The sequence below is a fragment of the Tympanuchus pallidicinctus genome, unplaced genomic scaffold, assembly GCF_026119805.1.
Source record: "Tympanuchus pallidicinctus isolate F22 unplaced genomic scaffold, pur_lepc_1.0 scaffold7, whole genome shotgun sequence".
Lineage (NCBI taxonomy): Eukaryota > Metazoa > Chordata > Aves > Galliformes > Phasianidae > Tympanuchus > Tympanuchus pallidicinctus.
Window position 1 is genome coordinate 25,390,678 of NW_026294791.1, and position 27,576 is coordinate 25,418,253.

General features: G+C 45.2%; 1 protein-coding gene across 5 annotated transcripts in view; it reads right to left on the bottom strand.

The window, feature by feature from the left end:
* RASAL2 (RAS protein activator like 2) overlaps positions 1-27,576 on the bottom strand; it is a 153,822-nt gene that overhangs the window by 124,388 nt on the left and 1,858 nt on the right. Inside the window, exon 1 of one of the 5 annotated variants that reach the window (XM_052665761.1) lies at positions 20,552-20,663. The exons of 3 other annotated variants lie outside the window; for them this stretch is intronic. In XM_052665761.1, coding sequence (XP_052521721.1) covers positions 20,552-20,591 — 40 coding nt within the window. In that variant the 5' untranslated portion in view covers positions 20,592-20,663. Of the gene's footprint in view, positions 1-2; positions 275-20,551; positions 20,664-27,576 lie in introns of those variants that run through there. One more of the 5 variants, XM_052665760.1, reaches the window with a different exon arrangement.

Here is a 27,576-nt window from a genome sequence, read left to right on the forward strand (position 1 = left end):
ACCGCTCCATGGCTTTGTCTGCACTAGCATCTTCCTCACCAGGCTTGCCATACCAGAATTTTTACCCGTTGTTGTCTAAACCTGCTCTGAATCAAACTGGGTGGAAGAGCTTTAAAAACCCTCCAGCATCCAGCCCCTGCGTCTGCCCGCGCCAGTCCTGCTGCTGCTTCTGCGGAGGCTGCACGGGCTCTGGATGGAGGAGGCTGCAAACTCCCTGCACACACACACACACACACGTGTGTGCACACGCACAGGAAGCTTGGAACTGAATCAGTGCTAAATGTACCGACTTCCTTCTTCATGCTCCAGTATCTCTGGTGTAAACAAGCAGTTCATGTTAGCCAAGCGAAGCTGAAAAGTCCGGCAGGGAAGGACAAAAGCAGGGAGTGGTCCCGGCTAGAAGTAACTATTTTAAATACACAAACATCTTCCCGTCAGATTAAGCCTTGCTTTTACATTAGGCAAATTCTGAAGCCATTGTCATGATAGGATAACTCAAGGCAAACAGGAGACACTGCTTCCTCCTCTGGAGAGCCTCCTCATTTCCAGCACAAAGCACCTTGTAAGCGGAGCAGCAGTAGGAGAGCCTTCACATCAGTCCTGAAGGCAAAGAGAGAAAGGCAGATGCCAAAACGAGCCCACAGGAAAGCACCACTGTCTCCAACTCATGCACGGGGCAGGGATACTGAGCCTGGATCCACATAAGAGCTGGTGGCTGGAACTCCAGTCCTGACCCCAAACCAGCCATCGGCAGCCACCAGCTTCTAGCAGCGATGGCAGATGGCAGCAGGAGCATGCAGGGATGAGGCAGAAGGCAATGCCCTCCTCTCTGATGTTTAAAAGAAGCCCGCTTGTGCTTGGAGAGATGATCCGCTCACCCACACAGCTCCAGGCTCCTTCAGCCTTCAGATGGCTTGCAATGATGTTTAACCTGCAGCAGCTCCCACCTCTTGGCACACACCACACCACACAGCACCCACTTCTTCTGCACAGAAGAGCAAAACCACTGCACCAGCTCTCCAGCAACTATCTTCGTGGGTAACACTAATGAAATAATGCCTGACAGCGATCTGATTTCTCAGACGAAACGGTACAATGGCCAGCAAGAGGCTGAGCAAAAAGAAAGCCGATGGCTTGGCAGTTCTTTGCTCAAAAATGATTTAAAAAAACCAGCCTTTCTGAAAGAGCTGCCACCTCACGTCTTTTCAGAGAGCTTTGTGCTATTTTTATTTCCCTATTTGAGAACACTGCAATAAAAAGTTTTCTTCTGCTAAAGCTGGAACACTGAATATCTGTGACTATTCAACACATGTCTCTCTTATTGTCCTGCAAGGCTGCCTACTGAAAGGTCCTACAGACCACCTCTTCCCATTCTGTCTTTCATGGCAAACTCAATTCTCAAATCATGCCATGCACGTAAAGTAAGACTGAATTCTGCTATTCCCAAAGGCACAGAATGCAGGATTGAAGAAGCAGGGTCAAAAAAGGCTCTTTCCTGTGTGTCATTTATGTGGGTCCTGTGGTCAACCTCCACCTCCAACATTTGGATTCAAAAACATCTCCAACGATGAAATGAGAGGCCACGTTTGGGCTTGGAGCTCCTACCACAACAGTGCAGATCCCTACCTTGCAAGAGGGAAGTGCCTGGGTGCCTGGTTCCACAGCCCTGTGCATACCCCAGGACCCTCTAGGACCTTCTTTGATCTCTTGGGCAGTCCTTGAGGACATCCAGCTGCTCACCTTGTGTACAGCAATAATGCTGTGCAGATAAGCAGCACTTGGCATTAAGAAATCCATACAACAGCCTGTTCTCGTTTGGAAAAGAGATCTGTACAGAAGAAAATGAGAGGTTTGCAGAGTCCAAATACAAATACAAGTCCAAATACAACTCACTGCCTTAATACAAGTGTTTATGTGCACATCTACAAAAAGACATCCAGAATTTCATTGTTCAGATATAATGATAATGCTGGGACAGCACTACGCACAAATCATCCTTGCAGACGCGCCAGCCAAAGGAGGTTTCACATTAACGCCCTCACCCCTGCCAAGTGCTGAAACAACTACCACACAAATATTAGCAGGGATTCCTCGGCAGAGTGATGCTGCTATCAGAGGAAATCTCAGGAGACACCACAAGATTCTATGAAGACTGGCAACATCCTACAGAGCGATCACTGTGGGTACCCAGGCAGCCCGCGCTCCTCAGCCTGGTTCTGAAGGTGCAGTAGCCATAACAAGCTCCAGGACGAGACAGCCTGGGAGCAGGGGGAAGCAAAGTGCTGCTTCTAGCAGCTGTGCTCTGAGAAGTCAAATTCCTTCTTGTCTTCATACAGGGAAAAATACAACAGCTGCTCTTCTGCTTCTGACACACCATAAAGAAAAGAGAAATGGTCTTGGATAGGATATTCGGCTGAGGTCACATAAAAGGAACTGTCTGGCTGCTTGACCCCTTGGAGAAGTTTTTGGGATCAGCTAACACCATAATGTGCTGAGATGGGGAGAACAAAGAGCAGCACACAGGATTGAGGTCAGCAAAACTGTTTTCAGCTTCTTCTGTGCTCCTCCAGTGTCAGGGACTTCACCTGGCTCACACCAAATTCATTTGCATGTTCTCCACTTCGGTGATGAGAGCTGATCACAGCTCCTCACTAGCTCCAGAAATGGAAGGAGCCGTGCTCCCTCACAATCTCAGCCTGCCCAGGTTCATGGATCTCCTGGCATCTACCCCCTTTTTACAAATGCTAAGTTTAGGATCTCATATCTATGATACACAGCTCTGAACTAAGCAACTAGGAGGGCGTTGTGATTTCAGGTCATGTTTAAGCTGAGGATCCATGAGCACCTCCAACGCTCCCAGCTTCACCAAAAGGAAGGACATCCTCTCTCCAGCCCTGAATACTCCTCCTTCCATGTGCTCTTTAAAAAAAGCTGACATCCAGTATGCTGACCCAATGTTTTCCACACGTTTGCCTTCTGATAAGCACACAAATGCTTTCTGCTGGGCGTTTTCCCTGTTAACCTTCCTGAACAGAAACAGAAGAAAACAGAACCTAATGCAGTAGGTAATGATACTAAATATAAGCAGCGAATCGAGTCACTTTGTTTCTCAGGCACTCAGCTGAACGGGTCACTTTAAAAGTCCACATCTACTGTCCCTATGCAGATCCCAAAAGCACCGATCACTTCTCACTTCAGAAGCAAAATGCACTCTTGAAATCAGAATGATTACTGAAAACCTCATTATAGGATGGCAAAGTGATAGCACTGCATGTCTGCTGGTGTATGCAAGGAGCAAGCAGGTACAGAAAGCACGTGGGGCATCCAGGAGATGGCTGCAGGTCCTTTGGGATGGTTCTCGTGGTGGCAATGAAGCTCTTGGTGGGTTGGCCTTTCATTGGCTCAGGTGGCTGTATAACAGGGTGTGGGACAGGTTGCTCCCCAACACAGCGACAGGAAAAGCCCAGAGTGTTCAGCCATCCCTGAAAGAACAGTGGCACAGTGACAAGGAGCCAGCAGGAGCTGCTTCCTGAGACACACTGGGCGGTGGATGGCTGCTTTTGAAATTGAGAAACACACACTTTTCAAAAAAGAAGAGATTAAACATCTCACAGATGGGTCAATGGAGGAGATCAGTGATGCGGTAATAGTTTTGATCGTTCTCAAAGTATTTACATAGTCTGTATTCAATTAAAAAAAAAAAAAAAAAAGATGAAAGACTTGCTGGATTATTAAAGAAATATATTCACATTCACACGTTCATTTCTAAAGTTTACTTCTACAGATACGCACCAATTCCCCACCTTTCCCACCTGCAAAATGTGTCCAGCGTGGAAAAACTCATCTAACTCTAAACTTGATATGACAACATGATATGATAACACTTTATGAGACATCTGTAGGTAATAAGGTCCTGGCACCGCTGCCCAGAGCTGTGGGTGCCCCATCCCTGGAAGTGTCCCAGGCCATGGATGGGCCCTGAGCAGCCTCAGCTGGGAGGCAGCCAGCCCATGGCAGGGGGCTCTGGCAGGTTTTGGGGTCCCTTCTGACCCACCCATGCTGTGATTCTGTAGGAAGAGAAGGACCACATACAGCTTCAGAGACGCACTGATAAGACAGCAAGTTGTATTCAAAGCTGTATCCTCAAAGAGGTCAAAACCAAACATTGCTATTAACTTTCAACAAGACAAGGAAAGTACTGCAATAAAGTTGCCAAAAAAAAAAAACAAAAAACTAACCCAATGCAAACAAACAACAAACAGAGGCCAGGAAGCAGAGGCCAGATCCTCTGCTAGAGGGAAGCAGAAGTCAAGTACAGTGCGTGCAGAGGAGGGGACAACACGTCTGTCCTCAGGGAAGGGATCTGCAGGGCCATCCCAGCAGCTACAAGTTGTCTGCTGAAGGATAAGAAAAAAATTCCCCCCTCCCAGAATACAAACTTCACTGTGCTGGAGATGAGAAACACTTGGCACAATGTACACGATGAGCACATCTTGGCTGGAGTTAACCCAGTATCTTGAAGAGGACCAAACACAAAGTCTGTAAAGAAGGGTAAGGTTTTCCATTCCACTATAAGGAAGAACTTGCAGATTCTCTCCCACTCTCTCTCTGTCCTGCGAGACAATTTCCCACACAAACACACAAGGAAAGGCAATGCTCAAGATTGCTTTGGAGTTGTAATTTGAGGTGCACACGTTTTAAAAAAAGACAAGAAGCTAAATTCAGAAGATGGGAAATCTGAACTGTGAGGAATTGTCTTTGAAAAATGCACAAATTATGTCATTGCCAGTAAAGGGGAAAGCCTTTGTGGCTGACAGACGGCCCTGATTGCCAGCCTGGCAGACCTCAGCTGCAAGGAGTTCTCAGCAGCCTAATTGCCTCCGTTAGCTGCCGAGTGAATAACCCAAAATCCGGGCAAACAGGAAATTTAGTGGAGACAGAATGAGAAACAGCCCCTGGTTCACTGCGCAGGCTGAGGTGCTTTTCAGTAAAATGAACAATAAAGAGATCCTTATTAGCTCCTTAAACAAGCCACACTTTCAAAAGCAAGGGAGGAAAGAAGGGAAAGGGGAAGTCAGTGAGAGGGAGGAGGGGGAAATTAAAACGCTATGATTTCTACAACATATTAAAAAATGTGGAGAGAGTGGAAGAAACGTGCAGTCAGATCGTGTCTTTGCACTCTCCCAGTCCTCATGCAGAATTCTGCAGTCCCTAGCCCAAGGTAGACAGGTGTACATAAGCTGGAAAAGGGACTTGACGTCTCTCCTTTTAAAAACAACTTCAGATTCTCCTTGCTGTAACTCCGTACGAGGCCACACGCTCTTGCAGTTGGCAGACAGCTGCCACAAAACCCATACTTAATCCCTGAACTTGAGCACATTTGCAATGAAAACAGAAGAGCTCAGAACCACATCAGTACCTTGTAATTTGCTCTCCGAAATAAGCCCTGAAACCAAAGGTAACCCATGTGCAAAAGGATTTATTTTTCCTCAGGAAACCTCAAACGAGCATTTCAGTCCCATGTCATCATGCACATCAAAACTATCAGTTTTGAGAAATCAGGGATTTTTAGGCTGGCTGTGTGAAAGTCTGACTGCATGGCTTCGGGAAGTAATCGTTTGTCCTTTAGTGAAATAGAAAAGCAGTCGGTTTCAAATGTTTTGGACAACTTTTCCCAATCTGCTTTGCCCTGAGCAGGCACATGCACGCCCCTGCCACAGTGCAGTCTTTTGGAGTAGGTGGGAAGAGGAAAGCCGCAAGACACCGCAGCCCAAGGTAAATCCCACCTTCCCATAAACTTCCAGCTCTGTTACTAAATGAAAGGCAGGGAATTTCCCCCTTTTCTGCACTTCAGTGACTACCCAGCAAGAAGAAACCAATGCCACCCACATTCCTCTCTTTCTTCCACTTCAGAAGTTTGTCTGGAAACAAGAAGTTTGTCAAAAGCAAGAAGCAGGGGCAGCACTGCTGAAAGAGCTGCTCTTTCTCCAGAAGGAATAACTTCTGCACAAGCACCAATTTACTTACTTGGAAGCAGAGCTGACGGCTGTAGCCGCTTTCTTGCGACTGTAATTCAGCAGTGGCTGCAAAACTTCAGGATGTAGCCCAGCAGCACACACAAGCTGCCAAGGTTTTCCTAGAGGGGTTAAGAATCCTAGAAGGATTCTAGAGAATCATTAAGGTTGGAAAAGACCACTCAACACCACTGTGCCCACTGTGTGATGGAATACAACCAACACACAGCCAACAGTTCACTTACTAAGAGGAGCCTTCCCCAGAAGGGCAAAACCATTCTGGGATGCCATTTTCATTAAAGGTGAAAGGCACTTTGAGCCCCAAAGCATGATTTCAAATACTAAATCACCAGCACCGCGTCAATAACCTGCTAAGAATTAGTTACACAACAGAGTTTTGCACAAAAAGACTGCATTAAGGGAGATGGGGCAGGGTGAGTGCAAAACACAAACCCCCTCGAGCACTTATTTCCCTGAATAAAGTGCAAATCTGGAAGTACAGTGGGTGACAATGGCTGTCATCATGGCAGACATAAGAGAAAGCTCTGCCTTCTACAGACAGTTGCTGGAAACCTTTCCTGTTCCCCAACAGACTGAAAAAGAGCACAGGTAGAGGACAACTAAGAGAACATCACTGCCAAAAGAATATTTATTTTGATAGGAAATGAGCAAGATGGCATGGGGCAGCTGTAAGGAAAGGAAGCCCACAGACAAAAGGGACAGGATGAGATATACCATGAGCCAAGCAAGAAGGAAATGAGAGAGGAGGAAGAATAAAGCTAGTGTGGCTGTTTTGGGGGTGGGGAAAGAGGTGAAACATAGGAATTGCAACAAACGAATTGCACGGAACTGATTCATTCTTATGGAAACCCTAAGGGACACGATGGTACAGGTATTTTTCACCTCAGTTAACAAGCATGCATCCTCAGGTTAGGAGGTGCCAGGCACATTTTTCCAGAGACTTGAGGAAATATTTATACTAGAATTAAAAATAAAAGGGAATGTTAAGTTAATCTGCCATGCAATCTGAATCCTCGCATATAAATAGCAGCGATGGAGACAATGTGAAGTTGCAGGATTAGTGAGGCCTCTGCAATGCAGTTAGCAACAGCTGAGGGGTAAAGTTGGAAAAACACCAACAGGCTTAAGAATGCCAAATTAAGTTTGCTTGCACAGTTGTTGCTAATAAAAATATGAAGCCTTCCACTCCATCTGCCTCCTCCTCTGGAATAGCAAGCTGGCAACGCAGCCGAAATCCCAGAAAAATCCTGCTTCCCACAGTGTCCATCCTCCCTGCTCTCTCTGCAGTCAGCTGAGCAGCTGTGATGAATGCAATCCCCAGTGCAGCTTCCTGCACAGCCCTGTACTGAGCTCTGCAGCAGATTCCATCCAGGATGCTGCAGGAGCAGTCGCATTCTTCCCAAGCTGCAGGCAGCAGCACAGGTGGAACACACTGGCTAAATGTGCCATTTGAAGCCGTGATAGGAGCAGAAAATACTTTCCCAACTTCTCACAGATAAACAGAACTTGCCAGGATGTATTATAATGTTTGTTGGGAGCTACAAATCACCTTGTACACCTTGCACCTCAGAGCAGGCGTGCAGCAGCGACATGTGCCTGGCTTCAGGGATGACTCTGGCAGCTCTGTAATTACAGCACTGAGCCAATGTGATGACAGTTGGCCCAAATGCAGCCACCCCAGGGGCCACAGCTCCATCAGTGGTGTTTTCAATGCAAACGTGGCTGGGGAAGCAACTGGAACTGCAGAAGGAAAGAGTAGAGCAGTGAGAAAAGCAGCAGTGAGACATCACCTCCTTATGGAATAATGAATGGTGCTGTTAAAAATAAAAATTACACTGCAAAGAACTTCATTTCACTCAGGCCACATTTAGAAACCTAGCAGCTAAGTCTCATTTGCCTTGCATACAGCAGATTAACAATAAAAATTCTCAGATACCATTGAAATCAATGGATTTCCTTGCTGTTAGTGAAGTAAAACACAGTGCTGCAATTCGTAGCGATGTTATTGCAGTGGAAATGATTCTGATTCCAGAAGGCAGCTCCTGGCATGGCAGGGAGGTGCTGGAATCATTGAGACACCCCGAGAGCCCCAGCAAAGTTATCCCACAGCCTGAGAGCCATCCTTCAAAGGCACACGTTCTCAGTCATTTTCTTGGGTAAATGACACTGTAAACCAAATTTAGCAGCTCAGGTCAAGCTTATCCAAATTAGCCACAGAAGCTATTTGCATGTTTTCTACAACTTCAGATTAATTTGACTTTATCTTAGTCCCACACTGTGATTCTGGAGAACTGAACATAATTGGGGAAATATCTGACTTATTCAAAGAATATCACAGTGTCTGCTTTTTATGGGTAGGTGGTATGTAGATATTGTCAAACTCATGCACAGCCACCATTCCTGCTTAAATGCCCTGCAACTCAACACATCAATCCTACTTGCAGCCTGGACACATTCTGGGTTGCTCTGTTTTTCTAACTGCTCAGAAGAAAGGAAATACCTCTCCATTACTCACCTCTACCCCTTACAACAAGAAAAAAAAGAAGAAAAAAAAATAAATCAATCAGGAGCTCCTACATCTATGTTACAGGTAATTCAATGCACAGGGAAAGCTGCTTGAAAAGGAGGCAGCTGTACAAGGCACCAAAAAGTCAAAGAGTAAGTGTGAGGAAGGCTGTCCAGTTCCTTGGAAAGACTGCCATGTTATTACATTCTCCTCGAGGCAAAAGCTTCAGCACTCCTGAGGATGAGCAAAAGGAAAAAGAGATAAAGAAATAAAGGTGAGGCAAACAGTCCTCAAGACCAGCTTACTCACAAAGAAACCCTGGTAAAAAAGACATGCAGTGTTGCCTGCTACTTCCTTTCATAGGAAACACAGAACGGTTTGGGTTGGAGTGGACCTTTAACATCATCTAGTTACAACCCCCTGCTATAGGCAGGGACACCTCCCATCACAGCAGGTTGCTCACAGCTCCATCCAGCTCTCCTCAAACACCTCCAGGGAGGGGGCATCTATGCACCTTGCATGCTTCTTTCACTTACTGCCTTACCTATATCTCATACGCAAAGAAAACTGCACACAGCCATAGGCAAGCAGTCAGCAACTTGCAGAGCACTGGGGCAGGAGGGACTGTACAGATTGCAGTTCCTTTGTTACCGGGGCTGAAGGATATCAAATATTTATCTCATTTGACCAGCACATGTTGCTCTGGCACACTTAAAGCTTGCACTGTCACAGCTTTCCATCTGAAGTAGAGAGAGAGTTTTTAAATTTCAATTTTACATTTCCAAAGGAGACTGAAAAATCAAATGTTGGTCGGCAGTGGTAGAAATGCAAACAGCCTGAAAGAATCACTGACAAGATGTTAAGATGTTAGCTCTTGCATTTTTATCACCAGGTTCACAGTGAAATAGGATACTTGAATTATTAGATCTCTTTTTTTTTTTCTTTCTCCTCACATCGATGTCATTCTATCAGATTTGCTCCAAAAGAAAACAGAGATAGGATAGAAGAGGCACACAAGAATGCATCTGAAAGAATAGGTATGGGAGGAGTAACATTAGGCTGTACAGAATCATAGAATCACTAAGGTTGGAAAAGACCTCTAAGATCATCTAGTCCAACATAAACCACCCCCTTTCTGCCCACTAACCATTGTCCCTTAGAGGGAAACCTTTCCTTCGCATTTCCCTACCTTGAGGAATGCAGCTCGTAAATAAAAACAAAGGTTTAACAAAGCCCTGTGTTGCTATATGGCATATATTACTTTATGGGGAACAATTCAGACCTGTTGCAATGCTGAACTCGGGCCCTCTTGCTTTCCAGTCATTCCCATTTGCTATGGAGGCACCGAATCCAGCCTGGCTTGGATGTACAAGACAGAATTCTGTCTGGCACTGCATTCGTAGCATCACAACTAAGATCTGGGCCAGACATAAGCTGGGTGGGTAACGATGGAGAGGGGAAAAGCAAGGAGCAGAGCGCTGCTGTGAGGTGAGGTGTAGAGGCAGCTGCCCGGGGAGTTTCTGCTCCACTGAAATCCCTAATGAGATCTCGATGCAAAGGAACACTTCAAAGCCACTCACTGAAATTCCGCAATTAAATTGGAGCAGATCGTTCGAAACGAGCTTCAAATGATAGAAATTGGCCCCGAAGGCTCCTTGTAGGATTACCTTATTTAGATAATCAACAAAATAATAAGATCGGAGGAAAAGCGACAGGAGCAGTACGAATATCCTACTTAAAAAATGCAACAGCACAGTTTAGCCTTCAGAAGTCATCTTTCTGCCTGCCTGAAACAATAGGACTCTGTTCCTTTGTGCTCTGAGATGGTTTATTTCAGCCACCACACCCAGTTCTGGGAAGGGCACGACGATAGCCGCTGATTTGTTTGCAAGATGGTGCAAGGTGAAGTCAAAGTTAACGACCTTATATCCTGTTTAATGCATTTAAAAAATTAAAACTCTCCGTAGTAAATATGGGAGACAGAGCTGAAAAGCCAGTTACTTTGTGTCAGCAGCAGATTGAAAAGCAAAGTAACCTTGCCATGATGGAGCACAGCAGGGCAAGGGGCAGCCACTGGCAGCAGCAGTGATGGGTGCAGCACCCAGGGTCACCAGCTGCATCCACACCATGTTGGCAAACTACAGCTGATGTGGGACTTGGGCTCAGCAGGGCACAAGCCATGCTCAGATCTGCTTTACATAGCTCCTGGATGGTTGCTGGTCAGAATATTCCCAGCTTATTTCCATCAGTGACCTAGAAATGAGAGACAAATGACGCTGATGCGAGGCCAGATGAAATCCAAGCAAACCAGTTCATGAGCTGGCGAGGGAGGGTTAATTTTCCTTCTGGTTGTACATCATAAGGTACGTAAGGTCCCTCACCCAGACCAAGGACCGAGAAAGGGCAAGCTGATAAGTTTTAAAGTCAGTTTTGTGCACGATCCCCACGCTGGCTGCTGGCTGGAACAATAAAAGGATCGCAGCCAAATGAGCATTACTTCCTCCAGACCGTCCTTTAAAAATTAAACTCCATAAAGATAACAGCAGCTCTGTTCAGAGCTAATTATAGCAGGAACGTTAGAGTACCTAGAAGTGCTGAGAAGGAACTGGTGGGAAAGGAAGGAAAGGGAGCTGAAGGCAAAGAAAACAACAACAAACAAACAGGGAATGGCAAACTTGTCCTGTGGCTGTCCGCAGCCTTTGGGCAGTGGGTTGGAAGGAGGGCAGTCCCAGAACTGCGAAACTGCACCGCAGCCCTACACAGCAACACAAATACAAGTTATACACGTGTAGAAAAGCTCCTCTCCCCACTTTCTGTCCTGCTGAGAGCAGTGAGGTGAGCACAGCCCTGCTCTTGGCTTCCCAAAGCCCACATGCACACCTAGAAGCTGTCCAGGTCCAAGCACACGTGCTAGGCTGCTTTATTTGGGTTGGAGCAGAAGGCTGCTCCCTGCAGGGATTCTAACAGGAGAAACAAGTAATTGTGAAGTAGGAGAGACCCCAAAAGCCAGCAAGCTCCTGTAGGGAGAGCTAAGGAGGAATAATGTGTTCCAGTGTAAGCTGAGCTTGCCTTTTCCAGTCTTATCATTTTGTTTCTAGCCCTGCAATTAAATGTTTAACTGCAACTGTGGCAGTGTACACACTAACGGCTTTTTCCTTCTACTCCTCTAAACTTTGGCTGAAAGGCAGGTGATCCTAGGGCAGGTTGCCTATTTTGCTGGGAGTGGCCAATAGATGAATGCAGCAATGTTCACCACAGTCCTCACCCTGCTCTGCAGCTCCCTTCCTTAGCAGCACCAACTGTACTCGAACCATGGCTTGGGGAACCAATCTCTGCATCCATAGAAGATACTGGAAAGCTGTACCATGCTAAGGTTGCATGCCTGTTCATGCCAGTTATGTAGCAGCATGATTTTTCCCTTATTGTTTGTAAAATCATCGTGTCAGACCAGAACATAAAGTTTCATCACCTGTGCAATCAGCACAAGTATCAGAGACTCTTAATCTCTTCCAAACTGAAGTGACGTTCAGCTCCTTGCTAACCAGGTCAAAAGAGCAGCAGGTTTGCTCCATGGAAGATGCCTAATCAAATGGCACAGCACTCAAATACACGTGTGCACAACAGCTGAATCACACTGTCATTCCTTCTGCCCTTGCCCAAGAGGAACAAAAAATTCTTAAGAAAAGTGGGTAAAAGGGAGTTGGGGTAAACACTTGATCACAAAAGAAAGCTGGGAAGTGAAACACACATTGAAAAAAAAAAAATAGTTTATCACCATGTCCTTCAGAGAGCTGGGGCAGTGCTCACACTCCTCAGAGCCCGTGTAAGTCAACACATTATTCTCCATGCTCTGCCTCACATAGCAGGTGCAGGCAGGATCGCTTCTTACAGCCAAGATAAAGCGCAATTTATCTTCGCAAACACTAATATTCATCAATTCCTCCTGCAGATAAAGCAATAAATGTTTGCTCCCCCAGATGGAGGGAGCATTATTTAAACCGCGGCAGTATTCTAGTAAATCCCGGACAGATGGACCAGGATTCAGGGACAAGTGAAGTTGCTGTGCCTATGATAAGGGAATTAGAATGACAGAAAGCCTCTTGCTGGGAAATGTGGGATCTGGTGGATTTGCATTTGCTTCATAAAGAGCGCTCTACAAACACACCATTCAAGGTCACTGAGCCAGAACGGTGCAGAGGCCCACCTGTACCATGCAGCCAGGGCCACTGAAGCCTCTCCATCTCTTCTGGTTGAAATAGTGTCCAAATGAAGCCAGGATTAAAGCACATTCACTTTGTTTCTAACTTGGCTACGTGTTACTGAAGACGACTTACTTATTTGTAGCCAGCAAAGAAAGAGTCCAAGGCGTTTACAGAAAAGTAGACCAGCTGCCCTGTGACCAAGGAAGCCACATTCATTCACTTCAGCAAATGTTGACCCAGCCATTACTCAGGCACAGCTTCAGATAAGGCACTGGGACTGCCTGCAGCCCTGGCAGCAAGCTGCTGGGGTCCCTGCACTCAGCTTTATTGGGATTACGGCAGGTAACACACCAGAGCAGAAAAAGAACAGAGAAAAGAGCAAGTTAGCACACTGAGTTAGGTCAGCAAGTAGAAGCACACAGGCTGTATTAATGAGACCTCACAGAAATGGCATTTTTCTAATGATACTGATAGTTCTGTTTTTTCTTTTAAAAAGATGCTATCTGATCAGATTAACAAGGCCGTAGGGCAAAAAAAATGAAGACAAAGAGAAACCAATTCTATGTATATTAACTCAGGCAGCTGCCAAAACTTATTTGGAATGTTAAAGTGGACAAGCAGACTGTGCTAACATTTAACCAGAGCAGCCAAGTTTATCGAACAGAATCTGTGCTACTCCAGGCGTGCCAGCTGATCCCATCCATCTTCTTTACACCACACTGCTGTTAGTTTGCTCTCTGACTATGCATCTCTAAGAGCAGATATTGGTGACTGTGTGCTCGTTACACTTCTAACAAGGCATTTTATTTTCCCACCTGAGAAGAAGCTATATGCAAGGTAACAAAGTAATTCCTCTCCACTGTGCCTATTTCTTGCTTCCCAGCTAAGCTGCAGCCCACAGACCCAGCAGCACCAGCACTGCTGGAGGAAGGACTCAGCACAAACTGTTTTTTCATATCTGGATGTATTTGGAGCAGATGGGAAGGAGGATGAAATATTACAAGTTGCTTCTGTAAGGACAGAAAAAACACAGAATGATGTGTGTGCATGGCTTAAAATAAGCAAAAACGTTGCTTCCTGGAGGTCACTTTCAAATCCAAGCAGCTTTTGCCTACATTGGCCACTGCTACTTCTCCTCTTCCAACAGGAAACTCAGCTCAAAAACACTGAGAGTATCAACAGCACAGTATTTGAGATAGGAAAAAATAACGAAGTGGTATTCCAGAAAGTGGCTTTTTAAGGCACATTCTTCAGCTGCACGCACAAGGCGCCCACTGGGGGCTGGGCTTGGCTGCAGCAGCCCTCCTCTGCACCAACCCCAGGGAGCAGGGCAAGCCCCGAAGCCACAGGATTTCCCCTGGAGGCAAAGAGCAGCCAGCACCCAACACAACTGCCTGGAGACATTACCTGGTGTATTTCTAATGTTGCAGCTGAATTACCAGGTACTCGCAGCATCCTCTTTTTCACTGCTCCTTCATTCCAGGAAACTCCATGACAAAGACTCTTTCAGATTGGTAGAAAATTGCCCTTAGAAGTATTCTTTTCTTAGGAAAGTTCTATATATTTATGCCTTCGGTAGTTACGTAAGTAAAAATTGCAACTAAAATAAAATGACAAATAGTAATGAAAGTGTAACAAAACATTCAGGGACATGGGCAGTGGGCATGGTGGGGATGGGTTGATGGTTGGACTAGATGATCTTAGTGGTCTTTTCCAACCTTAATTCCACAAAAACAGCCTTCTAAACTAGGCCTTGTTCCATCACACATCCTTGCTCTTGTTGGCATGGCACACCAGCAATAACAGAGCTCTTAGTGCAATCTCTGTGTCTCTATCACTTTGCTTTCCCCAAACGTTTTTTAAAACAACGTAAGGCTGCTTAACACACAAGTGCAAGAAGCATTTCATCTCTACAGTAAAGCTTAATTCTTCTGGCCTTATCAGTATTTTCATTAGAAGTGCTTTTAACTCCTATCTTCCATCTCTATTGCTCGTACTCATGTTGATGTTGAAACACTTTTAAAGAGTGTACCAGGTCACAAGCTGAAGGGCTGCTGTTTTTCTGTCTGAGCTTTGCACAAGTTTCTTAGAACTCAGAAACAATTTCTTCCTGAAGCTGTTCCTCTTCACAGCAGACAGAAATTCCAAAGGCTCTTTGTTTACTTCCTCATTTGCACACAATCCTCCACCCTCTGTTTTTAAACTGGTGCAGTTCTGGGAATGCATAATTTCTTAACAAGCTGCTGCTGAAAAGCCTGAAGAGGGCAGAATCATTCTCACTGACAAGAAAAAATACCACAAAGAAATAGGAAAAAAAAAAAGCAAAAAAACACATCTAAATTTCACTGCCTAGCTTCAGCACTAATGGATGTAATCACTGAGAAAACGTCATACATTTTATCCATGATTACTGTTACTACAGAGGATCTGATAGAATGTTTGGACAATTATTCAACCCTTCTTCTGCAGTTTAGCTACTGAACTTGCTGCATCTCAGTTTGTAAAGCCATCCCTCAATCCCCAAACAAGACCCAACAGCAGGCAACAGAAGGGCAACGGAAGGACAGGGCTGGTAAAGAGACGAGAAGCACTAGTTGCACATGCTACAGCTCATGATTAAGCCAGTATTTTGCTGGGAGGCTTTGATTTGACTTCCAGCTTTCTCTCAGCCTTCACACAGACAGCTTTCCAGAACTTTCCTACTCCTGCCCATTAGCTCAGGACAGCACACAGCATTACAAAGGCACCAGATGACAAACATCCAAATCTACTGATGGGAAGGAAAACAAGGAAGCAGAGGTGTTGAAAGAGATGGAGTGATGATGAGACTGTTGTGGAAACAGAGCCAGTAACTAAGGCAGTTTTTGGATGCAAAGGACAGACTCCAGAGGATGCATGCTAAGGCTGTGCCTGGACCACGGAGGTATTTTTGGTCCCTTTTCTAGGAAACTGCTGACAAACAGTGAGAGTGCAGAACAGCTACAAGAGAAGAAGCCGCATTATCAAATCCAGGCAGGGTGACAACCTGGAAATTCAGCAGCTGCAGATAGTGCTGGGCTCTGCACAGCTCCCTAACCCCTACCAGTCCTGCAGCGTAAGTACCCTGCTCCTGACTTCTGGACTTGCCAAGCCTTCAGTTACACTACCTGGGCTCTGCTTCTTGTCACAGGCCAACATTAATCAGCCCAAACAAGCCCTGTACAGAGCAAGCCTTGTTTTCCAAGGTGTTGGATGCTAACCACCAGTTGTTTCCCAAATTCCTGAAAAATTTAAACACAGTAAGATGAGATTTCTTTGCATTTCCTATCAAATAGAATAAGAAGTTAAAAAAGAAGGGCTAAATATGCCCTAAGTGTCTTCTGGAAATATCCTGAAAGCTGGCTTAAATACACCAAGAGCAGAGGCAGCAGGGCCTGGGACCTGGGTCTATAAGCATTCCTGGAAACAGACCTGCATAGATGCTGAGGATAAGGGCTGCCATGACAGCCTGGGTAGCTCACTGAAATATTCAGCTGCTGACAGAAGGGAAGGAAAGGATATTATTAAAATGTTTATTATGGTAATACATCAAAATTAATTTGAAAAAATCAGCTCCTGCTACACAAGGCTTATAATGAGCTTATAGCCTAAACACTGATGCTTTGTCAGATTAGGTGTCTTTGCTTCCTTTGCATTTTTACAATGTGATGTAGCTACACGCTTTTTTTCTCCCTTTTCTTTAAAAGGCATCTCCTCTAATTTTCTGTTAGTGGGGACACAGGGCTAAGGAACAGAAGTGTCAGCTTTTCAAAAGCAACAGGATTTAGAAATGAACAGAGGGGAAAATATCCAGTTATCTGTTAACACTAGACAGTTTTTTCAAGCAAGTTAATGTCATTTTACAGCTCAGGGCTTGCTAACGTTAGGTTACAGAGATAACAGGATTTACATGATCACGACAATTTTTAAAATACCCCATCACTATTACTAATTTTTACTTGTCCTGCAGACAAGTCAAAGCAATTTTCTACTTGTCAAAGATGATAAATCTGCGACTGGTGACACTGACAGGTGGATTTGTCAAATCCCCCTTGAAGTGCTTTGGTTGCTGCATTCAGGTATGTTCCCAAGCAGGGCACGGCCAGGATGAGGGAGAGCTCCTGAGGGTCCAGCTCTCCAGCACAGGACCCCAGTCCTATGCGAAGAAGGAAGATAAGCAGCAAGAAATTATTTTGAACCTTGCCATACAAAACATGAGCTACGTCCCAGGAAGTGGAAGGCAGCTCCCTACTCACAGCAATCCTGTTTCTTGCAGGTCATCCAGGCTTCTTCCTGAAATGTGTGGGAGCGCATCCTCCCTTCTTCGCATCACACCCAACACACAATAAGCAGGAGAAAGGCAGCAGCACTTCTGGCTGCCAAAGGCTGAGCACATCCCCAGCAGCACAGCACAGCCCAACATAGCTGGGGTGAGGCAGAGCTGTCGGTCCTCACTGCACACTGGTGGGGTGGGAACGACGGCAATCCGTGCTAGTGAACTTAGACATTTGGTATTAGTGCAACTCAGACACAATTGTAATAAAGTCATTTATTGGAGCTGTGAAGTGCAGCTGTTCTTCCCGTCTTGCCACCCACACTGTGCTGCAAGCATCGAGGCTCAGACCGAGGGGGTGAGGCAGGGAAGCCAAGTGGGAGAATGGAATAAATCACTTGGAAAACAGCTGGATGGTAAAAACGGTCAGCCCTTGGGCTGGAGAACTACTCTAGACCCTGCTGTTTTACATTACCATTAAATTGAATGTAATTGCCATCTGAGTAAGCAAGCTATATTTTAAAATAAAGACACATGTAAATTAATCTGCACTTATTTCCAAAGATAAGCTGTCACTGCTGCCAGAGAACCCAGAGCGCAGTAGCTCCATGTTTTGATGAAGCAAAAAGACTTTTTCCCCGGAAGTCCTGGGATTCCTTAAGAAAAGTTCCTTGCTTATTAAGTAATTCCCTCTGTCATGAATAAGTTATGTATCGTCACACTCTAGAGAGACAATTGTGAACAGAACTGGAAAAAACTGCAATTTTCCATGTCACTTCTAATTCGGGATGCATTTGTACTATTAAGGGGGAGGGAAAAAAAAAGAAAAATGAGCGAAGCACAGAGCCAGCCAGCATCTCTTTCAATCTTGGAAACCAACAGTATTCAGATTAGAACACAGGTTTGAAGAAAACAAAGGGGGAAAAATGCAGAGGAATAATACCAGCGATGGCTCAGAATATTAAGGCGATGCCAGATTGTCACAGCTCTGGAATCGGGTGCTGATAATTCATTACAGCTCCTGTTCAGCTTCCAAGCAACAAAACGTGTCTGCGTGTGTTGGAGAACAGATTTGCATTCGTTGGTTTCTGTTCTCGGATGAAGAGTAACACTAAATAAATGGAAGGATTGAAATTAATAGCTTTCCCTCCTGGGTTTCACCTGCCTTACTGGATATTTCAAGCAGAGAAAAGGAATATCCTAAAATTAATCTGCAAACCACTAAAAGCTTTCACATGCCATGCCTCCACACAAGCACAGCCTCTGTACCCAGCTCACCTCCAACACAAATGGCCTCTCCTTTAGACCAGATCCTGCTAACAAGAAATGTGCAGAAAGCTGCTGTGTCCAACAGCCTACCGGGGAGCACAGCTTGACACTGCACTGCAGCTGGCAGCCACTTCTTTTGCTGAATTCTTCATTTTCTGCCCAACCACATCCAGTTCATTTAACCTCAAAGTCTTAGAGAGGCTCAGCCCAACACCCTGTGCTCAGCTTTTGAGGCAAAGACTCCAAAGCAGTTACTCTAGGCCACATTTTTGGCTACTGAAGCCATCCCAGCACTCTATGTACAAGCACATGATTACCTCACATTGATACCATCGCATCACTTCTAAATAAAAGTAATACGAGGCAAGCAGAGTGGGAGTGAGGAATACTGCTGATAACAGTGGGCTGCTACTCATACCACTGGGAGCAGCTCCAGCTGCTTTCAGTTCTTCATTCACCCTCTGCTAAGGGTTTTCCCAACGCAGTGCAGCACTGCACACACAGCACCAATGGAGCAAAAACAAGCTCACCTCCACATTATAAAGAAAGCTGGTTGTCACCTCTGCTGAAATCCTCTCTACATTTATACACACATGCTTTCCTGGTGGCTTTGCTGTTACAAGCAAGAACCTCATAGTCACAATCAAAAGCACAAGCAAATAAACACACAAGACCTAGCTGCAATTTGGATCCAAAGCTACTTAACCAAAAAGCCATTAAGATTCCGGGAGAAGGGCTGGTGTGGTTTTTTTTTCTTCAGGGTTAGCCTGTGTTTACATCAACACAGCACCTAAGAGAAGTGTCAGGAGGATAAAAGCCTCAAGTCTTAGGAGATGATGACTACAAACACAAAGCTATGTCCACTTGGTGAAATTATGGAAGTAAATTATTCTTTTCCAATGATATGTAATACTTTGAGGTATTAATTCCTTCATAAGACTTAGCTAAATGCTATGCAGCTGCTGAAAACTGCACATCTGCTTTACATTAACTGGTTTTTAAGTGTCCCCACGAATAAGCAAGCACATACCTCATGCCACAGATAAAAAGCAAAGGCACCACTAATTGAAGAGAGAGATACAGCTAAGCCTAGAGCTGAATCACCACTGGTGGAAATTACAGGAAGAAACCACAGGGAAGAATGCAAAAGAAGAATATCCCAGAATGAGTAAAAGGAGGAGGAATTGGAATGTTTCTTCCCCAAGCTGTGCAAGTAATAAGCACATGACACATCACTGCCCCCTGAAAGGACAAGGGGCAAATGCAACGTCCTCACAGTCACACTTCACAGAAATGAGTAACAGGAGCTCCAAGGAAACACAGGCATTTCCTTCCCCAGTTCTCCAAACACCCCCCTCAGGGATCTCAGAACAATCAGCAACAGAGCTTAGGAAGGAAAGTACCTAAGAGTCACATTGTTGGTGTGACTGAAGGCTGCCCGTTCCGTTGGGTCCACATTTCCACCTACCAGCACGAAAAACAGGTGAACAAATTTCAGATGTTTCTCATGGGAGACGCTTCCTTTTGGAACAGAATAAAAAAGAAGCAACCTTAAAGTGGTGAACACAAAGTAGGTCACAAAGAAGCCACATCAATGAAGTCTGGAAACAAAACAAGGAGGGATACCATGTCAAATATGGAATTGAGTGGTTGTTATAAATGGACATCAAAAGTAGAGCTAGATCACTTCAAGCAGTGAGCCATTTCATGGATGAAACACAAGCACACAGCATAGGATGCACTACAGCTTCTCCTTTAAGTCTCTTACAAAGCTACTGTAGTTTTGTACATAACCCTAGGGGGTTTTGACTGAAACAGTAACCCTCCTGAACTCCACCAGTAACAGTGGATCTCAATCCAGCTCCACACCTCTCTCATAACAGTTTTAACTCAGCCGTCTTCCCAAAATCACCTTACAGCCAGCTGGGCACAAGGCAGATTCATAAATGGATTTGGTGCTTATATTCTACAACCGGATGCAGGCGACAATCAAGGGATCTCACAACCCAAACAGCAGAGCCTCAGCTGATCCTACAGAACTTGCTACCCACACTGTCATCATGAGCACAACGAACACTGGGTGCTGCCAGTCATCCTTTCAATAACAACTTAGACAAAAGTGCACGTCTACGTTAGCATAACCTACAACCACAGTAAGCAGTTTCTCAGCAAAGAAGAAGTAGGTCAATTTTATTCTTGGCACTTGTTTATAGGAACACCTACCTACTCATATGGGAAACTACCTTACCTCTCATCAGAGAGCCTTCTATGCATGGAGCTGATCTCATTTCAAAACCATCCTCAGGTAACTGCAAGGAAAACACATCTCTTCATAGTAACAGCTATTGCACTTCTTCACACAGACAGGGTTTACAACAAGTAATAATGTAAAGTCAGAATATATGACTGAGGAGATAAGGATAATTCACAGCTGCTTAGAGGCTCACACACGTGTGTGCCAACTACACACAGGTGAGCTGACAACACACAGGTTTGGTGTTGATAGTCGTGCCATTTTTGCAGAGAGCTTTCCATTTGCACCCTATTCTGCTGTGTTGGGTTTCTTCAAACACAGAACAAGCAACGTACTGAGAGTATTTTTTCCCTGATTTAATGGTTACTCAAGTGAGAAATGAGTTCGTGTTTCAGATGGCCGTGGCTCACACAGCTGGATGGGAACGGCTGCTTGCTGCAATGCTTTTCCCAGCACAGGAGTCCTCAGCTGAGGGCACGTGAAAAACAACTGACATAAATATTTACAGCAAGACCATAAAAATCTTTGCTACCTTCCTATATGGGATATAAAACTCATTCCCTCCACAGAGTTTAGGCTGTTGGAGAAGCTCAGTGGACAAGGCCCCAGCTAGCAGAGGAAGGATTAGGGAAGAAGCCCATGAAATCCACTCAGTGAGGCAATTGTTCACACCATACCTCACCAGCATCCTACAGAAGCACTGTCAGAGAGCTTCTGGAAGGGAGAAGAGATCCTGTAAGTGTATGCTATCTCAAAGATAAATCTCCTCCAAGGAGGATTAAAACCACGTTGAATTTTTACTCCCTATCCTTTTGTCAGAGCTCTTTATTTTTGCTTTGGTGACACCACTCCATTTTCCCTGCTTTCCTCTCCATCAACTACTCACCGTCGTGAGCAAAAAGATGGGAAACAATTCCAGAAAAGTGCTACAAAGCAACAACTGCTCAGCACTATTTGATGAGGAAGCCTAATGCTCTCCCAGCACTGTGCTTGGGTTGCAGCAGCCAGGCTGCACAGCCTGAGGTACAACCTGCAGCATAAATAAAACATCGTTCTCAGGAAGCTTTTTGTCTTCTCCTCTTGCAAAGCACCTGGGCTGCACATTGAGATGAAATACCAAACTAATATGGAAAACTTATCCACATCACTCAGCTCCCCTCACAAAGCCAACGAAACAAAGATGTTCTGCTCAGTAGCACAGGATTTCAAATGCCATGGAAAGTATGGTAGAGCTTCAGGTGGTATAATCTTCGCTCTGTCGTTTTCCAGTCTCCATCTGTGATACATTTTCCTCTACAGTGAAGAGTTATCTCCTTGGAAATAATGATTTAGGCACACACCTGGCCCTGTACACAAATGGAGAGAATCAGTACTGGCTGTCCTACGCCTTCCGTGCCAGCAACCCAGCCTGCTATCACTGCAATGAGATAAGTTTATTACATTTTGAAGGTCAACAAAACTTCACCTCTGTTGCTGCCAAAAAAGGGAGCGAGCAGACATAGGCACCTGAATGGAAGCTTCCCTGGGGAGAATCCTGCCCAGCTGACCTGCACATCTGACAGCTAATGCAGTATTTGAGAGGATTATTAATAGCCACAGGAGAATCCAAGCAAAGTAGCAGGCTTAAAGGTATCCCAAATGCAAGGCACTGTAAGTCGAGTTATGCAAGCAAAGCACTGCAGAGGTCTCAGGAGATCTGACTTCTGATGCATGTCCTTAGGCGAGTTATCTGACCTACTTGTGCCCGGTTTCCTCACCTTCCTGCATCTCAGCAGCTCTCTTCAAAAGAAATGTTTCAGATGCACTCACGTAGCAAAGCAATGAATGGCATAAGTGTAACTGATTTAATTTTATTGAAACCCAACAGACTAGAGGATTGCTAATAAAGCTGTCACCATTTACTGTGACAAAACGGCGCACAAAACTGAAGAAACCATCATTGTTTCACTCCTCTCACTTCGTTTCATTCACTTCAGCCTCCCTGGCCGTGCTGTCCTGGGATGGGAAGCCCCTGTTCCTACACATTGCACTGACAAGCACAGTATCTGCACCCGAGCTTGTCAAGACTATATTTGTGCACTAAAGACTCAGCTCAGGTGTGAATTACCTCCGCTTATCGCAAGCCAATCCACTGAGTCAATGGCAACTTAATTTGGAGATGCAATGCTCTGATGCTCGCCAGCCCTGGAGTGCTCTGCTGGCAGCCAGGGCCCCATCATGCAGCAGGAGAGACAGGGCAGTGCCCTTCCAGAGCTGCATTCCTCCAGCATTAAGCTTCCTCTTGAATGCTGCTCTGTTGTCTTTTGTTCCTCCGTGCCAAAAAACCCCTACAAGCAACCCAGACACAAAGCCTCTTCTCCCAAAGCCTGGATCCGGGCGGCAGGCATCCAGCATTTGATGCAGCAGCCTATGCAAAACATTGCTTCCTAATTCGTTTCTCCTTGTCACAAGAAACTTCACACCGTGATCTGAGTTGTCGCCTTCTTTTCCAGGACCCATTCTGGGCATCGTGATCCTACTGCTACCCAGAGTACAGCAAGTTTCCAGAACTGATAACACAGTATTGCTTTCTATGCCTTTTTTCATGCCAATCACACTGGGAAAAGGAGCAAGCTGAACGGTTCTGCTGAATGGTCATGGTCTTCGGACCATGAGAAGAAAGCCTACTGCTGGGAGGGACTTGGTGGATGGACTCAGTGATCTCCAAGGCCTTTTCTAGCTTTCCTACGATTCAATAAAGCCTGAGTGATGGGGGGTCACTTTTAATCTCTAAATTCTTCTCATCCCCCAGCAATTCTGGTTCCCAGTCCAGCATCTCCTTGTGAGCACATCTCTAGGCACACAGCCCCCTCCCAAAACACTCTACTGTGTAATTCTCCATCTCTTTGCAAATTCGTTTGCCACCTTTGTTATTTCCTTTCTTTTCCAGTCCAGACTGCAATGTCCAAAGGCAGGCAGCCTCCATCTGTAAAACACCACGCACATCTATAATGCAGCGTCGTGTAAATACAGTGAATAACCTGAACAAAGAAGAAAACAGAGCATTTTCAATTAAACTACAAATGTCCAAGAATGCAGACATGGCACTACAGGAAAGGAAAAGGTGCCTGCAAGTTTTAATCAAGCCAGAACCGAACAGAGAAGCGTATGCATTCTTATGCAAATCCGCAGCAGACGCATTGCACATCTGCTGAAATGGGAGTCGTTTTCCCACAGTTTGCAGAATTAATGTGTTGAACTAAGTGGCTGCCTGTGCTGGCAGTGTAAGAGCTAAGTTTTAATGGGGCATTCCCAGCTGTAGGGAAAAAAAAAAATCCTTTAGATAATACAAAATCTAAATCCAGGATGCGGTTTTACATTTACTTAAGTGCAAAGACCTCCCTCCACCTCCAAGAGCTCATTACTTGCACTACTCCAACTTTATAATTAAAAATAATCCAGATTCTTGGAGAAGAGCCTTTCTACAGTTTTGCGACCTTTTGAAATCCCATTAAAGGGAATTAACAAATGTTATTCTCTCCTGATCATTTCTGTAATGGCTTTCTGAGATGAAGGGGGGGGGTCAGAACACACAAAGGACTGTTAGAAGTTTACTAACCAAAACACAGTCATTCTTCCCTTCCCTTGGTTACTTTCCTTGCAGACACAGATCTTACTTCCATGATTACTGTGAATCTTTAGAGAGGACTTTGAAAGAATTCAGATGAGGGTTTAACTCAGTGACCTTGGGGCTATGAAAGCATAAATGCCAGAAAAACGCTAAAATCTCAGCTTTTTTTTTTTTCCCCCCTCCTTTTTAAATCTATAAATATCAGTTGAAAGGAACCCATGATCTCATATTAAGCCAACGGGTCATAGTTATGCTCCCGTTATCTTTCCCCTTTTTTCCTATTGTTTAAAAATAGGAAACAGCACCACATTAAAATGTTCAGCCAGAGACAAATCGTGCGGCCGAAATCCAGGAGTCAGGAAGCTGATGTTTTAAAATAATGTCATCCTCGTTTTCCCCAGCACACACCAGTATTGTTGATACTTCCAAATACTTCAGTGACTTTTAATAAATGAGTAACCTAGGCAACACTGGGCACAATACAGGCAGCTGGAAGGGCCCAGCTAAAAACTCCTACCAAAACAGAAAAAAAAAAAAAAAAAAAAGACACCAATGATTTATGCACAAATTAAAGTCAGTTTTCCTTAAAAAAGGGAGTGGGCAAACAGTTTGCTGCAGGCTAACACTGCAGCAAAGCTGGGAGTAAAGCAAAGGAGAAAGCAGGCTACAGGCAGCCCTCAGCTGCTCTCCAAGTCATAGGCCAAATGCAGGACACACTACAAAGGAGGTAGCAGAGGAGCTGACACATGGCAGTACGAGCAGATCATGTGCAGCAGTGCGTCAGTCACATCCTTGGACATCCCCCTTCGAGGGACGTGGTTAGTGGGCATGGTGGTGACAGCTGGATGGCTGGATTTGATGATCTCAGAGGTTTTCCTCAAACCTTAATGGGTTGGTGATGCTGGTTGGCAAGGGCAGGCAGTGCCTCTGCCCAAAGCATGCTTATCAGCTTTAACCTGCAGCAAGCACAGTTACTTAAACCCGTGGTTTTTTTTATTACATTCTGTCTTTTAGAGCAGACAACCAACTGGAAATGATTGTCATTTATCACCTTAACACGATGTAAAAAAGCTTCGATGTTATTTAATGTCTGTAACAACACACCACAGTGGTACACAAAGGCCACCGTAAGGTCAGATACCACGACAGTCCAAATGCACAGGAAACAGCACTTCCATCCCCAAAGCCTTACCTTCCCACTTCTCCACAACTTGCTGTGTGAGTTAAAAATAAGCCTATTGATCAGAAGGAAAAGCAGTACTCAGAAGCACCGACCTCCTCTGCTTCCCAACAAGGCCGCCTACACAGACACACCACAAGCTATAAGCCGACTGTCAGCTTTCCTTGGCAGCAGCTTCTCATTCACACCTTCAGCTTATCCCACTTAATAAGTCCTCTGTAACGGCAAAGAATCACACACACAAATGCAGCTTTGTGCAGAACACAGCCCAGCTATGCCACCTGAGTTCACCTCAAGGAGAAGAGTCCAGGAAGGTTTAACAGCTGTCCCTCAACCATCAGATCGCCCTGTATGCGTAATGAACTTCTGTTTGGTTGCTCACATCAAACACATCCTCCCTACCTCCTCCTCGTCAGGCAGACTTCTGAACAGAGCTCCTGGAGGTGCACGCTAAGGTCTGGAAGTTGGAAGCACAGAGAAGACGCTGTGCATTTCAGGCAGCCTTGGGCATCTTCAGCAGCTCCGGCACCACCGTCGAGAAAATGCCGCCACCTGGTGGGGTCTGCTTGGGTCGTGGGACAGGGCGCTGGGTTTGGGGGAGGACATCACCTCGAGAAGGCTCACCAGCCTCTACAGCTCAGCATGAGCAGTGCCGGAAGGACAGGGGCTGCTGACAGTAAGATGATGCTTACTGTCACCAGTGCTCACCCAGGGAGGAATGCTTGGGAAAGAAATGACCTCAGCATTTTTAAGTATCACTGTGAGCAGTAGAAATTAATATATATACACATCTATATTTAAATGCACCAAGCTACCGACGAAGTCACAGCGAGGCAGGCTGTAAAGAAACAAAACTCTTGAGAACAGAGTCAGAGCCATTTACGAAACAGAGCAAGGTAGATGACAGATTGCTGGAACAGGTAACTTGTGGAAATGGGGTTTTTGGACTGAATTTCACACGATTAGAGATGCTCCTGGTCAGTGCTTGAGTCTCAGCTGTTTTTTTAATCTCCACATGACATTATGTGGATTACTGGAGCTTCAGCCCTCAGCACAAGCCCAGTATTTTCAGAGAGCCAATGCTTAAAAGCTCCGAACTTGAGTTTCAGGCAGCTGAGAGACATTTCTGTCTGGTTATACCAGGTCTAGAGCTTTCATTTGGAGCTAAGCTCTGCCTGGAGGTCAATATCCAGCCTTTGAGCATCAATGTGAAGAGCAGGCTCCTGCTGCTAGGAAGGGGGGTAAGCAGGGCTGCTGTGGCAGCAAGGCATGCTCCCAGCTGCTGGCAGCTTTAGAGGACAAGGTGATGAAAACACCCACGTCTGATCTGCACTACGGTTTGTACAGCCACTATCGTCTTTTAGCACCAGTGCTAAAATGGGAAGACATTTCCTAGCCCAGATAAGGCCACAGAGCAGCGCTGCCCACTTCCAGGATGAACATTAAAGAAAGAACAGTCTCTGGAACGTGCTATTTTCTACTTATTTTTGCAACCCCTGCTTCAAAATCAATCACTTTGGTGCACGAGTGCCAGCAGCGAGCTTAGAGCCAGAAGCAGATCTGACAGCCGCCACTGGAGAAGTTTACAACCTGTTTAGATGCAGACTGTAAGTTTGACAAAATCTGATTCTGCCCCCATCACATGCAACATTTAACACCAATGCTGCAACGGTAGCTTTATAATTCATTGTTACAAAATCCATGGGTGCTCAGTCAGCCGTACCAAGCAATATAATTGCTCTGTTTTCAGAGTTAGCGCTGAGAAAGCTGTAAATCACTCATTCCTCCGTCTATCCCCAAACCAGTTCTAAAGAACAGAGAAAAAGACGTTCGGATTTCAACCTAAAACACTGGTGAAGACTTTAAAAAGTCACTCTTCCCTTTTAGAGAGGAAAAAAGCATAGTATTAACCCAGGCAAGACAACCTCTTCCCTCTCACCCACTCTGTCCAGTCAGCCTGAAGGAAGCTGTTACTCAGAATACACTGATAAGTATTTTACAGAAACATTTGTTGTGTGTCAAAACTAGTTCTTGGAAGTATCACCCAGTGACACTCACATGATTTGTGCTTCATAAGTAACTAAACCCCTCACTGTGACAAGCAAATGTGCTGTTCCCACTCACTGCTCAAACACCCGGCCAGAGGAAGCTGCCTGTGTTACAAGCTCTGTCCGTCAGGAGGGAAACCGTGTTCTTGTGGTCTGATCACGTTCTTGCTAATTCACCCAA